At 39.5% G+C, this 15,750-nt stretch overlaps 1 protein-coding gene across 1 annotated transcript in view; it reads right to left on the bottom strand.

Moving 5' to 3' along the window:
* Positions 1-15,750, bottom strand: part of hydin (HYDIN axonemal central pair apparatus protein) — a 106,156-nt gene that overhangs the window by 25,991 nt on the left and 64,415 nt on the right. Inside the window, exons 32-43 of the mRNA XM_072695200.1 lie at positions 15,306-15,433; positions 14,054-14,248; positions 12,142-12,291; positions 8,961-9,200; positions 7,748-7,874; positions 5,576-5,749; positions 5,319-5,471; positions 3,914-4,090; positions 2,152-2,351; positions 1,142-1,258; positions 765-948; positions 369-510 (exon numbers count right to left, since the gene is read on the bottom strand). Coding sequence (XP_072551301.1) covers positions 369-510; positions 765-948; positions 1,142-1,258; positions 2,152-2,351; positions 3,914-4,090; positions 5,319-5,471; positions 5,576-5,749; positions 7,748-7,874; positions 8,961-9,200; positions 12,142-12,291; positions 14,054-14,248; positions 15,306-15,433 — 1,987 coding nt within the window. The remainder of the gene's footprint in view (positions 1-368; positions 511-764; positions 949-1,141; positions 1,259-2,151; positions 2,352-3,913; positions 4,091-5,318; positions 5,472-5,575; positions 5,750-7,747; positions 7,875-8,960; positions 9,201-12,141; positions 12,292-14,053; positions 14,249-15,305; positions 15,434-15,750) is intronic.

Below are 15,750 nucleotides of genomic sequence, written 5' to 3'. Positions count from 1 at the left end.
AGACATATACTGAAAATCCAGAAATTAGAAAAATGTGAAGAAATATGAAGACCAGCGACGTTTGTTCATATGGTTACATTTGCACACATTTTTCAGGCTAGTAGGCTAGGCTTCCAGGTAACTTTGAACCGGGCCTGGCAGCGCTGCGCAGTAGCATTTACAGAGTTATGGTTGGTGATGTCAGTAGAACTTTAGCTCTCAAAAAATGGGCCACTGGCTGCTTCACCTGGTGTCTCTGAACTGTTAGATCTTCCTAACAGAGGCCTGTCAAAATTGTTTAAATGAAAGCAACTAAAACACTGATTAGTTTATGTGTCTTTTTCTAATTTGAAAAACATCTGAATGGAATCCCTGCTACCGCGGACTACCTGTGTTTGTGCTCCCTCAGAACCTCCAGGCGTAGCAGGTTTAGCCGTTCCTTCTCATCCTCAGGCAAGGCATCATACTCATCCTCATCCATCTCCTGCAGTCTGCGCTGCTCTTTCTCCATCTGCTCCCTTTGCAAGGCCTCTGACCGTGCACACACACAAAGCTTTGGTAATGTCAACTGCACTTATTAATTTATCCATCCATTCATCACTCTGTTAATCTGCATCTACAGTAGTTCATTTCATGTATGTCACAATAATACTTCCAGTTCGATACAGTACATCAGCCTTTCACTGTGCACAATATGTTTCTGATTCACTGTTTCTGTCTTCCTCTCTTTCTCTCTCATCTCTGTCCCTTTATCCTGTCATGTTCTCCTCAATCCCCCTGCTCACCCTCCGCCTCCACCCGTGCTCTCTCCTCGGCTTTGAAGGCGTAGTAGTTGTTGTTGAGGTCGATCGCATAGATATGCCTGCGGTTGTTGAAGGATTTGAGGACAATCTGGAGCACGGAGTTCAGAGAGCGGCAATACAGCGTCTCCAAGCCGTCAATCACCACGCCGCGGTGACAGTCGCTAAGCTACAACAGTGAATGCACAATTAGCATACATCAAGCCAGTACATTTTTTGCTTGTCACAAACTGTACGGTTTGCTTGTCAGCTGTACGGTTAAAAAAAAAAAACTGATAACCAGTAAAAGCTGTCAGCCATGAAGCATTTTCAATAATGCAGTCAAATGTGGTGGGGGTGGAGGAAGGGGGTGTGCTGGTTACCTGTAGTCTCTCTGACAGAATCTCAACCAGCAGATCATCAGGTAATAAGTTGCTCTGGGCTCCCGGCTCACCCATCAGACTTACACTCTCACTTGGAAGCCCCTGGACCTGAGCAGCCTGCATACAAGTCAATAATATATATATATATATATATATATATATATATATATATATATATATATTGCATACATTCACAGATCAGTCATAACATAACATAACACAACATCTCACTGTCCATTTTATCAGCTCCACTTACAATAAAGGCACTGTGTAGTTTCAGAATTATATATTGTAGTCCACCTCTTTCTCTGCATACTTTGTTAGCCTCCGTTCACCCTGTTCTTTAATGGTCAGGATCACCACAGGACCACCACAGAGCAGGTATTATTTGGGTGGTGGATCATTCTCAGTGCTGCAGTGACACTGACCTGGTGGTGGCTTGTTAGTGTGTGCTGCGCTGGTATAAGTGGATCAGACACAGCAGTGCTGCTTGAGTTTGTAAACACCTCAGCGTCACTGCTGGACTGAGAATAGTCCACCAACCAGAAATATCCAGCCAACAGAGTCCTGTGAGTAGCATCCTGTGACCACTTATGAAGGACAAGAGGATGACCAACACAAACTGTGCAGATGCAGATGAGCTTCTGTCCCTACAAGTTAAGTGAAGTCAGAGACAGTAGGAGTGTCTAATAGACTGGACAGTGAGTAGGCACAGTTTTTAAAACCGTCAGCAGCCCTGCCACCTTGTCAGTGCCACTGCTGTCAGTGCTGAGAATGACCCACCAACCAAATAATACCTGCATTACAGTCTGTAATTATATAACTACAACGTGCTCCCGAATGATAAATAGAACTGATCAAATGGACAGTGAGTGTAGGAACAAGGAGGTGATGTTAATGTTATGGCTGATAAATCACATAAAACAGCAAGTCCGTTACTGAGATGTTATGTAATGGTGTGCATTAAGCACGGCGTAGTCCTGGTCTAGAGGCTGTTAGAAGATAGGTACCATGAAAGGTGCAGTGGGGTTATAGCCATCATTCCTCTTTGGTCCTGTAGTGCTGGTCTTGTTGTGGGTTGAGATGGTAGCTGCAGCAGGTTTGGGATTATTGGCCGGACCATCCTCTGCAGTGTGCCTGGCTACAGCCTCAACACTGAGCACGCCCAGTGGCAACGCAGAAGCACCCATGACATCTGACACAGAAGGGGCTAAAAAGACATACACACATAGACTTTGAGTCTTCGGGTGTAGATCAGCACACAGGCTGGAGGGAAAGGAGTTTAAGGTTTGAACCCCCACCCTCTGCAAATGGTAATACAGCACAGATGATCACATACATTCTATGGACAAAAGTATTGGGACATCTGTTCATTCACTGTTTCTTCTGAAATAAAGGGTATTAAAAGGGAGTTTATTCTGATTGTTGGAGTAACTGTCTCTACTGTCCAGGAAAGACTTTCAATTAGATTTTGGAGAATTGCTGTGAGGATTTGATTGCATTCAGCAACAAGAGTGTTAGTGATGCTGAATGTTGGATGATCACATCCCCAACTCCCTAACGCACCCCCAAAGTACCATCAAAGTACCAAGTACCATCATTCCAGAAAAACAGTTCCACTGCTCCACAGTTCAATGCTGTGGGGCTTATACCCCTCTAGCCCATGCCTGGAATTAGGTATGGTGCATGGGTGCAACTTTTGTTTCAGCAGAGAAAAAGAAGGGTTAATCTGGTCTAGGTAAGATGACAACCGTTCATTTTTCTGTCATTACTAGTCTTTTATTTGAAATACTTTTCAGTGGAATTGTCACGACAGCATTTTATTTTCCTAAGTTATTAATGTGGCAAGTCTGGTTGATGGTAGATTATGCCTTAAATAACCAAATGAAAAATTCTACTGCTGTCTGGCAGTCACTCAAAAGTGTGAGCACATCAATTTAATTATACAGATCATACAGTGATTTCATTTAGAATACCCCACTCCCCCCAAAGCCCTGAAATGAATTCCTGGATATGTCACTGGATCAGCACACTAATGTCGATATCTCTTCAGCAGCAAGCCAAGTCAAGAGTTTTGTAACAGGCATATTACCCCATTTTCAACCACAATTCCATTATTGCTATTTTTGGCTTTTTGAAAGAATGATGTCACTAAATGATCAATAAGTGGGTGTATTTACATTCTGCAAAGAAATATAGTTGTATATGGTTGCAGTGGCTGGTGGCAGGTGGATAGAGAGTAGTGATACTTCGCTAGCATTAGATGGTATTGGCATGCATCTGAGAGGTTGGAATGAACAAATCCGTAGCAAATTAGCACAAACTGTGTTTATATACTGTGACCCCATAAACACAGTAGTCTGGTCTAAAACCTCATTTGTAGACGCTTGTTCAACAGCTTTTATATAGCTTTTAAAGCAATACCTTCTTGCCCATCATCAGACTACATTCTTTAGGATCACATTTGAGCAAATAAAAATAAATGTGATTATTTGCTTTAAACGATACATAATGGGATTAATGATTAAATAATGCATCATTAGACAGCCCTAATATACATGGTACATATATGTACCAGCAGTGAAATTATTGAACAAATTATCACTTGTTTTTAAGGAAATATTTAAAGATATTGTAATCATTTTGTTATTATTTAATCATTAATATGTTTTTCTGAGTTTCTTTCATTTTTTTCTTTCCCTTTCTTTGCCATTGTAGTGTAATTCACAGTTTTATTTTTTGTTTGATGTTGTACACTGCTGTAGGCCTTACCCGTTTCCTCTGGAGTTCCCTGTGCGAGCTCCACTGCAGCAGTAGTGTCACACAGCTCTCTCGCCTGCATGGCTGCTGTGCTGACTCCAGACATCAAGGCTTCCTGTACTACACCATCTATATCCAGACACGCCGCGCCGTAATGCTTTGCCAGACTCACTGCCAGAGCTGTCTTACCTGCACACAGTTACAGGTGAACAAAAACATAACCATGCATTATCTGCAAAATCATACCCATGCCATTTTAATCTCTGCTTTTTTGCACAGCAAACATTAAAACCAACATAATTAAAATACTGAGTTTCATACTGAGTTTCATATTTAGTCCACAGATGATAAATGTGGTAATATCTGGTTCTCAGTTCTGATACCCCTAAACATGTAATTAACTTTCTGTCAGATATTTTAACAGTGTTTATATGAATTTGATCAAATCAAAGTTGTTATTAAACAAACAAAATACTGACACCACCCATATGAAATCAACAGTCCCTCCGGTTCTGTTGAACTGTGCTGGTTTCCAGGTCTTTCCTGGTTTTAAGAAACTGGTGGTAAAGATACAGTATCCAGAAAACTTGTAAAATGTTCACTTCTATCAATGTTGTCCAATCAGATTTGGAAACTCGTTTCTGAAAACACCAGCTTTCCTACCTCACAGAACTAACAGATTTAACTCTAATAAACAGGTAAAACAAATTGGCAAGATTAATCAATAATAAACACTGATAGCTAGCTATGTGTAAATGCCTTTGAGTTCATTCAGTACAACAGTGGGAAGAACAGTAAATTAAACATCATAGTTTTGGGTTTTTTTGCTGTCAGATTTAGCAAACTTATTTATGCGAAACAGAACCACTGTATGAACCATCATTTGATTCTGCTCTTCAGTGTTTCTGACAGAGCAGTCTCTGATACACACCTCTGACACCTTTACTTCTGACCGAACCACACAGATAATGACAGTAATCTGGGCAACATCAATGTAGACTATGAAGAACACACTTAGCTGAGAAAAATGAACCTGGAAAAATATGCTGTCTGATTGCTGTGAAAAGTACATAATGGATTTTACCCTGTATTAGGTTGGTCCCTCTCTCGCCTACATTCTTGCCGTATTATAAGGTAAAATTACAGAATATATACAGACCAGATTATGCAGACTTTCAGGCATGCATGAACTTATAGTACACTTACATGGTTATTTAATAAAAAAATGATGTAGAATGTTTATTAAGAGTTAATTAAGTCTGGTCACGTTAGAAGGTTTATTAGGAAACAAACATGGCCTTATTTTAAAAATGCAGCTAGATACATTTTACCCCAGGGTGTATAACTGTTGTTCCCTAAAGAAAATGATTAAAAATGGTGAATTATCATTCTACTGAAAAGTGCAGTAAATGACTACCTGAGAGTGGAGCACCATGCACTATAATGGCAATGCCCCTGCGATTGCGAGCAGCCTGTCCCTCTGGTGACATATCAATGCCCATGTGGCGGGCAATGGCTCTGGACACAGGGTCCACTTCCAGATCGCCCACACTGCTGGTTTTGCCACCTGCTTTGACCAAATGCAGAAAGAGAAGATGGCTTTGTAATTCTGTATCTATTTGGGCATGGTAGATACACTGAGTACTGAACATCATTCTTTTTTCATTAACATACCTGCACCTGTGATTACTCCATTTTTGGCTAGCACAGGTGCTGTATCTACCCTTTCCTCCTCTTTGATGATCTCTCCAGGTGGAGAACTAGATAGGTTCTCCTTCTGCTCCACAAAATGCCCGTTCTCCCCTTCGTCAGCAGTCTGATCCCCTTTACAAGAAACGGCCTTGGACTCTACAGCACAAAAACATGTTAATGCCATTTTAGAGCAACCATCAACCATCTTCTCTAAGAGAAAAACACCTTTCTTATAGGATATGATGGATAGCATAAAATCGCAGACTGCACATATTCATTAATCTAAAGCTCTTTGTCTGCATGAGTTGCTGCTTATCTCTTAGTTTTAAGAAAAACAGCACATCTATCATAAAGATGCATATACTTCTTCAGTAAACCAACACGGAGAAGCACAGAGGTGTGAAGTTGATCAAAAATGTGGCCACGTTTGCTCACATATCCACATTGGTTGCCACAGTAATGATGTATGTTGAGGTACACCGATGAGGAAGATAATTTGTAGCATTACCAGCTAAGATAACAATTATACTATACATCAGTGCAGTACTTTTAGCAACTACAGCATGAATAGAACATGACATTAGTGTAAGCTAATGTTGGCTGACATTGGCTAAAAGGCTAATAAGCTTTTCCAGCAATATCCAGAGTCAGGTTTACTAAAGTCAAGTCAAGTACTCTTCAAATCTTGTGCTAGCACTCATTGAATATAGGTGCCTCTATGGAAAGATCCAAAGATCTCTAAAGAATCGATGCTCACAAGGCAAGGAAAGGCAACTGGAAGAAAGGCAAGTGTTTTCAGCTTGTCGTTTCTTAAGTACAGGCTGGTATTAAGAAATGGCAGTTCAAGGACCTGGTGAGATCTGGAAGACCAAAAAATGTCCATATGCTGGTAACTGAGACCTTGTGTTTTTTGAGATTTTTGCAGATGTTTGCTGCTAACCTCTGACAGATACTACAGGTCCATCACATCACAGACAAACAGACTCAAGAACAGCTTCTACCCCACAGTCATAAGAGAACTGAACACTGCCTGTACTGATACTGACTATATAGTAAGGGTACAAGATTATTCACACCACATCCCCAGTACATTTCTAAGTACATTTATCGGTACCTTATATACATATATGTACTACTTAGCCAATATAGTTCAGGACTGAGCAATATCTTCACATGCAAATATCCTTTGTATTTATATACTCACAGCTGCACTACCCGTACATCAAGACACGATAATTTAAGAATGCTGAATATCTTTTTTTTTAGTATATTTACTTATTCTTGTTATTCTTGTCTGCACACTGTGACTAATATTTGCTATGTATGTTTTAGTTTGTAATGCACCTCCACACCGAGAAGGAAGGTGGGGTGGGGGGGTGGGGGGGGGTGGTTGAAGTTGGGCAATTATTGATGTGTTTTTCAGAAAAAAAAACAACTCCCCAAAAATAGAATTAACAAAAAATTTATTAACAAAACAAAAACAGTATCTTCATGCAAAATACTTTATGTGCAATATCTTTATATCCTTATGTGCATTGTCTAGTGGTAATTAGACAATTTTTTTCTCATTTGTTTTTAACTACATTTATACTTTTTTACAAATATCTTTTGCACTTTAAAAATGTGTTGTCTTATGTAAGGCTAGGATTTCTGCTCAATTTCGTTGTACTCTGTGCAATAATAGTGAAGGAATCTGTTGTAGTGCTTCTACTACTACTTTAAAGGGTGCCAATGGTGTCCAAACCTTTGCATAGGTCTGTTTGCATGTTAAGACCAATCACAATATTCCACCAATATCTTGGACTTTGGTCTTTAATTAGATTTAGACATATTTAGATTTCAACAGATTAAGATCTATGTTGATTTAGAAACCATTTGTTTATTATTAATGCACATATAAATGCACATGATATGATTGTGTATATATATATATATATATATATATATATATATATATATATATATATATATATATGTAATCATAATGTGCAAGCTGTAATGAAATGTTTTGGATGAAACAAAAAATGCTAACACCTAATAGTCATCATTTAACTGTAAGGCTACATGTAAAGTAGGAACATGCTAATTAATACCTGCTTTCAGTCAGTAGTATTTTTGGGCAAACTGTGTGTTAAGTTTAAAGGGGAAAGGTACCCTGCTCAGGCTCCTGGCACTGTTCTTTATAGTAGTCCACGAGTTCAGCAGGCAGAGGCTCGCCAGGGGCACGAGGGGGCAGTAGCAACATGCTCTGTGCGTCATACCCTTTCATCATTCGCAGGATCTGGGGAGACGGAGTGTGGAAAAAGATAACAGCAGAGTAGAAAGAAAGCTTGAGGAGAGTCGACTACTTCAGTACACTGGCACAGCTAAGTGGTTCTGAGGCCTGGGATGCAGTCTTTTGAACTGTTGTGGGCGGTTTAATACACAAACAGGAATAAGTCAGGAACCTGTAGTCTTGATGCCATTACCAAAGGATGACACACTATGAAAAGGGTTCTCTGGAGAAAGTTGTGAAGTGCACCTTGCTGAGGCACCTGCAACACAACCATGGCTAAGATTACATCTTGTCCTTGGAGCTTTAATCACTCCTCTAACACGTCAGCTTAAAAGCTTCATCCAGTTGTTGTTTTCTCTGCTCTTTTCTTTCTTCTCAATGCTATTTGCCAGTTGCCAGTTTCTTCCTCTCATTTCAGTCTCTGTTATTGCATAGTGCTCCATATCTGTGGCTGTTTATAGTCATTTCATTTCATAGTCCTGTTCATCATTTAGGACACATTTGTTCATTTTTCATAGTCAATACAGAGCCAGCACCATATAAATATCGGCACTGTCACGCCGTTGTCCATCCAACATGACAACCAACTGCCAGATTCATACTTTTGTAACAAAAAAGTATTATGTATTATGTAACAAAATGAAAAAAATCAAAAATAGAGATCCATGGGGGCTCTGACTGGCTCACTATGACCCAGAGGTCGGTTTGCCATCAGTGTCCAAAAAAATGTGGAGGCTAGCTTTGAGGAGACATGTGTTAAGTCCTTACCTTCCTATTGCTACTGCTAGGCGGAGCTACGTATGGGTGGGGTAATTGGTAGTACCAAATTGGAAAAAAGAGGAATAAATCCATAAACTAATTATTTAGTAATAATAATAATTATTAATAATAATAATAATAATAATAATAATAACAATGGAGACACTAGGTGATGTTTGTGAGATACATCACCTAGTTTCTCCACTGTATCTCTCTATCTATATTTGTTTTATATATATTTGTTTTATAATTGATAAAGAAAAATGAAAAAACAAAAAAAAACAAAAAAACAAACAAAAACAGATGCCGTGTTGAACACTAGCATAGGCTCACCTTCTCTTCCTCCAGGTACTGGTTGTCAAAGTCCAGTGAGTAGAACTCAATAGGGAAAAGGCAAAGGTTGCGGACTACCACCTCAGCCTCCTCCCCGCCACTGTAGGGCAGTACAGGGCCCAGCTCCAGCACGGAGGTGGAGAACTCCAGCTGAGGCTCCTCTCCTTGGCCCTGGGCCAGCAGCAGGATCCGCTGAGTGCTATGGGCCACCACCACCACCAGCCTCTCTCTGTATGCCCTCTGCAGGAAACACAGGGCAGGGAAGATAACTCACAGGTTTATTTAAACAGTGTATTTGCTACATAGAACCATTAGATATATATATATAGAGCCAAAAGATTCTATACTAAAGAACCATTGAAGAACCCTTCATTTTAAATATTGTTTTTCTTACAGGTAGCAATGTCACAAAACATTTAGAATTCCATGACCAAACCCTTAATGCTCATGCAGAGAGCAACAGCAGCAAGGAAAAGCCCCCTGAGAAAACAATGAGAGGGCCAAGATCCGAAAGGAAACTCGTCCTTATCCAGATTGGAATTATATACAAATAATATCTGAATAGTCAATAGAATTGTAAAAGACAGACTCATCCAGACACTGTCTGCAGTCTCTTTGTGTATTTTAAAATACAGCTTGTTCAGTTCTGGTGATTTTATTTAGAGAACCATAAAATGTTTTTTAGTCAAAACTAGATTGTCATGTACATTGTCTTCCTCTCTTGTTCAGTCCTAAAGTTCTTTTAATTTTTATGAGAGTCTCTTGTAAAAAAAAATCAAGCCAACGTGAAATTAAAGAGTAACTGTTTACTACATCTCTGTGTAGTAACACTGTGGTCAACAGTACATATTAATTCAAGCCTAAAAAACAATTAGTTAATTCGTTTCATTAATTAGTTAATTAATTTTACAATAACACAGGAGAAATGGGATAGGATTTGCAGACAGCAGTGGTTGACAACAAGCTCTTCTTGTGTGATTAGTTTTTTTTTCAAAAGCTTTACTACTCTGATCAGGCTGATTGCTGGAGATATTGTGGAAAAACTGTGGCAAGTCACATTCACGTTTTTCTGGAACTGTCCCTTGTGGCTCTATTTTAGAGAAAATGGTCCACATTCTAGAGGATCAGTGGTCTATTGAGCTGTCGCTATGGCCCGTACGTCGCAAGTTCAAATCATGACCCATGCCTCTTTGCCATTAGCAGCTGGAGTCTGAGAGAGCACAATTGGTGGTGCTCTACGGTGCTCTACATGTGCTCTATTCTCTCATCACTTTACAGCATTGGTTGAGAACAGGCTTCCCCTCCTGAGGAGTCTTTGACTGAAAGAGTGTGATTCGTTTTTTTCTGTACTCCAGCATAAAAGCTTTGTTGATCTGGCCAGGCTGACTGCTGGAGGTCTTGTGGAGAAGATGTGGCAAATCACCTTAATGTTTTTGTGGAACTGTCCCTCTGGGGCACAATTAGAGACAATTTACAGCATCCTAGAGGCAGCTTTCAGAATGAAAATTAATTTTGAAATGATCTGATAAAAAAGTACCTTTGTGATTTGGAAAAACTTCATTGTGCAAAGGAAAAAAAAATGTGCCATTAGTGCAGTGCAAAAAAGCTGTGACAGGAAAATGGCTTAAGAAGGATTCCCCAATAGTAATGCAAAGTACTGATGAAGTTCATGATATGTATACTTTGGAGAGAATTTACACTAAGAAATTAGACTGATGTCTAACACAGACAGGCTTATTACACAGTAAGTAAGTAAGTAATTATTCATTAACTACAGGGACTTCTGTACAAACTGGTGGGCTATTCTTTGGTATCAGAAGTTTGTAATAACACTGTTGCCCGCTGGCTGTCCATAGGCTGTTTAAGGGGTTAATGAAAACTGGTAAACCTGGCTTTACTATGCCTATAACAATTAGGGCCAACTTTGTATAATCTTGGGCTACAGCCTCTCCACTTGGTACAGCTGAAATAGATAAAATATTTTGTAAGCTTCCTCCCTGTCAATTTGCTTACAGTGTATTTTCATCTGCAGGTTAGAACTTCACCTTTCACATCCCCAGACTGGGAGGCTTTTTAGAATGGAATGCTGAGCCCTTGCTGGGATTTAAACTTAGGATCTCTTTACACCTTATGAGCAGACAATTAGACTGTGCCACTCTAGAGCTGTGAAATCACTCTACATAAAACACAGTTCTGAGTAAATGTAACTTTTTTTACCTTTCCGTTAATTCTTGGTCATAAATATCCACATGGTTGTTCAGATTTTGAGTAGCGCAACTGTCCAACTGGATGCAGCATGCTTCTCAAGAGACAGCACTCCATAGTAAGGAGTGTTAAAATACGAAGGCCTCCACCCAAAAGACAAAAAAAGGCGGTCCTACTCCATAGATGGTCATCAACAGTAAAAAAGTTGAGAGGGAGGGGACACAGACTGGAAATCTTATTCAATGTTTAAGCAATTTAACTGCAGCACATTTTCCAAACGCTTTTTAAGACTCAATGCCACAGGTTAACCAAACTAAAATGCAGAATTAAAAACATGACTTAGAAGAACTTTTGACTAAACTAGTTGAGTTAATTCAATAAATGCTGTACAATCTGAATAACTGCAGCATTGTTCTTGTAAGACTTATTAGAGCAGGGAAAAGGTCAAGTTACAGAGTCCAATAGCTGAAATCAAAGGTATAATGGATCACAGGCAGGGTACTTGCCAGTACTAAAGTGTTTATCTGTCTGTGTGTAGGCTCTTGCGTGTGTGTGTGTTTGTGCTCACGGTAGCAGCAATCCACGCTCAGATAAGGATGAGTGTGTGAGCACCCAGCTCTTATCAGAGTCTGCCTGAGCTCATTGCTCAGCCTCAGTAGTGTGTAATCCACACAGCCTGATGGGAAGCATGAGTGCTGCACATACACCAGCCCTTCCTGTGAGATCTGCATTAAGATATATACACAGGAACGGATAGAGGCCCTGGGAGCCATAGCTCTCTCCAGGATTGAGTTAGGTGATTTATAAGAGCATTGTGTGGGTTTTATTGATAGGTTTAGTACAACTGAGCCTTCAGAGAACTCAATAACCAATAAATCCAGGTGGGAAAAAAATGGACAAGAAAACATTTAAAGTAAGGTCATAGGCTCCAACATTGACAACTGCAGTGAGTGTAATATTCAGCATTTGACTTTACCCCTTCAATTGGGCTGAATTTGACCTGGACGTTGACCCTGTCATCAGGATACAAGATGCCACTGGAAGGCAACATTTCAAAGACGACTGGAGAAGGCAGCTGATCGAAGCGGGTCTTTCGTCTCAGACGGTAGGGGAAGTGCCTCTCCGGCTAAACATACACCCAAAGAAACAACATGTCAATTTAAGTTACGTTAAAGAACTGTTCAGAATAATGACTGTAGAAAAACATGGACCACATGTCATCTCTCAAAAGTGAGTATGATACGTAGCTCCGCCCATCCCCCATGTGTTTTGAAGACAAAACAGACCATTTTCCACCTCACTCGTCTCCTCTAAACTGCCTATCCATTTCCAGTGTCTAAATCTAACAGTTAGTTTTCCCTGTGCTAATACTGGTCTATTAAAATACATCTTAAAACCCTTCATTCTGCTATATTGTAAGAAAGCAGGCTTATACTTAGAAATTAAGTGATTGACAGCTTTACCTGGAAGAGCCTGTCTGTAGGACCTGAGCTGTAGTCCAGCGGTCAAGCAACTAGGTAGTGAATCATACTATTGTTTTTCATTACTTATTACTGTTTAATTTAGACGTTTTGGCAGTCATGTTGTTCTGTTGGTGGTATTACCCGGCAGTCTGTTACAAAGTTCTTTGCAGTCTTTGTCTGATGTCTTATGTCTGATGTTTGTGTAAAATGGCCAATGTGATAGTTGTTAGCCAGCCATCCGGTGTGCTGGTACTGTAGTTTGATGGAATTGTAGATTATACATTATATTTAGTCTTTTCAAAATTATATTGGATTATATGATATGATATACTACTCATTTCTAGAGGAAATATTTCAATATTTGTAATTTAAAGACCATCTAGCACACATACAAAATCATTCTGATGCATACTGCTCGTTCATCTTAACATACTGTTCAATTTAAAGCAATAATCTGTGAAATCTGCGGCCAAGACAGCCTAATACAGACAGACTTATAGTATTAACAGTGAGATTGTTACCAATCAAAACAGCATGGTCAGGGACCAACAGCTGGATGTGCTGTGGAGTATTTCACTGTTGAAAGAAGTGTCCATACAGAAGCCTTTAGGCTGCGCTGTAAGCCCAATGGCCGTGAGAAGGTGGTACGTCTAACCAAACGAGTAGGCGTGTCTGCCGCCGCCTCTGGTCTCTACTGATCAGACAAGATGGTGGACGATTTTGGCTTCATTTCTATATAACGGTAAGTGGTAAAAACCACTTTTTTACAGTCATTGGCCTAGATTCTACCACAACAACATTTGTTAAGCTTGTCTAAGGGTCTGGAAAAATATAATTATACAGCACAGATGACTGTGACAGAGAGGAATGGACCTGCGGCTCCTGCGGCACCTGCAGCTAATGCTGTTGATAACTGCTCATTAGCTATACTTCATCATCAAACCTGCCTGTTTTTAATTAATAAAAATGCAGCCACAGGTCATTTATTTGAAGAGGAATAAAACATAGCTCATGTTGAAACTGTAGATAATTACTTCTGCCCAAGCTGTGCTGCTGTTCGCCACTACAGGGAGCTTAAAAGCAGGAGTTAAACTGGTATGCTGGTCAACAGTCCACCAACATTTGCATGAAGATGCCAAGTATACATTTAACGTATTTAATGCATCTCGTTTTCAGAATAGGTGATCAGTTGAATATTAGTCTAGACTGTATTAGGGGTGTAAGGAAATATCAATTCACTACACAATACAATATCAATACAGTTTTCCTACATTTGTTGTTTTAAAAAAACAATCACAGTATATCATTTTGTTTACAATATTGCAATATATCGCAACATATTGAATCGTAACCCCTATATTGTGCTACGTATCATAGTGCCAGGTTCCAACTATAAAAGACTAGGACTGGAGTCTGACCCTGTACCTTCTTCTTGGGCCGCTCCTCTTCCTTGATGCTCCACTCACAAGGCACTGGCTCAGGGTTGTGAAGCTGCACTGTAGCCACCTGGCACAGGCCACACTGTACGTTGTCGAACTGCAGCACATCTCTGGAGACTTTGAGGGAAGGCATGGTAACCACTGCACGCAGGCGCACCTGCACCGTAGGACCACCCAACACCTACCAATTGCAAGCACTTCAGAATGAAGGAAAGTGATACTAGAGGTGTGTCCCAACTGCATACTAATTACAAATACTAATTAGTTTTTCAGTATAAAATATGCAGTACAGATAAAAGTGTCAAAGTTAAGAATACTCAAATATCCAAGACACATACTTAGAACCAGTTGTTTTTTGAGTGTGGATACCGTGGACAGTATTATTCAATAATGTAATGCAAAACTGAAGTGAGGAGCTACCATCGTGAAAAATGATGGTGGGTGTGGAACTTGCAGTGATGCATGTTGACATAGCAACATTTTATTACTTCCTGTTAGTAGAAATGGGGTACGTTAATATTTTGTGTACTAACCTGCCAAACCTGCGCTATTAAGATCAGAATATAGTATGTGTAGTGTACGCAATTGAGATGCAGCCTAAGACATTAAACGTATTACATATATATATCATGTTAATATTGGACAGTGTGCAACATAAGTGTATGAGTGTACAACATGAATCTTTAATAGAAAAAAAATTCCTTAGTTTTGGGGGACAAATATAGCTGTATATATATATATATATATATATATATATATATATATATATATATATATATATATATATATATATATATATATCTATCCTTATTAAAGACTGTCACACTCTGTAAGTCTACAGTTCTCTTGTAATCAAACATCAGACATTTATGCATGTTGCACTAAATGGATTCATCTACAGGGACAAGCAGAGCAATGCTGGAATAATTTCGGCTAAAGCATTTCTGAAAAACAGCATGGGCACTTTCAAACGCAGCCACTCACAAAAACAGTCTCATAAAAGGAGGTTCAAAAGGATATTTCAGTAAGCATAGCTACAAGCTGAGTGCTCTTTCAGACTCTCTGAAAAGCTCTTCAGTGATTTTGTTTTTTGAAATAAAAAAACATACAGATGTTCAAAATCATCTTTACTTTGTCCATGGAAGCTGACTGAGCACTTACAAATCTCTCAAAACCCTCAAACTGCATACACTTTCCAACCTATATGTATTTTCCTCCTAAATGCCATAGCAGCCTACCTGTATAGGCATGACGGCTGTAATCTCCCCAAGCTCTACATTTGCACCACGAGGATCGAACTTCACTTCAAATGTCTCAGTCTCACAGTAGGGTAGATTCATCACCCTGTCCAATTCAGTGCTGAAACCTGGAGAAAACATGAACCATGTTATTTTAGAATGCCGCCAATGCTACCAATGCTACCAATGTACCAATGTATATACACTATTTCAACAAAAGTATTGGGACACCTTATAATTTCTTCCCTCTTAGATATTCCACGATCAACATTATTGAAATGTGGAAGCGATTAGGAATCAAAGCAAATCAGCCACAAAGGGGCAGACCACGTAAAGTTACAGAGTTGGGTCGCTGAGTGCTGAGGTGCAAAATGCATAAAAGTCTCCAATACTATGCTGACTCAATAACTGAGTTCCAAACTTGTATATTGATGCCTATGAAGAT

The sequence above is a fragment of the Salminus brasiliensis genome, chromosome 13 (genome assembly GCF_030463535.1).
Source record: "Salminus brasiliensis chromosome 13, fSalBra1.hap2, whole genome shotgun sequence".
Taxonomy (NCBI): domain Eukaryota; kingdom Metazoa; phylum Chordata; class Actinopteri; order Characiformes; family Bryconidae; genus Salminus; species Salminus brasiliensis.
This window is presented reverse-complemented; position numbering and strand designations above follow the sequence as displayed.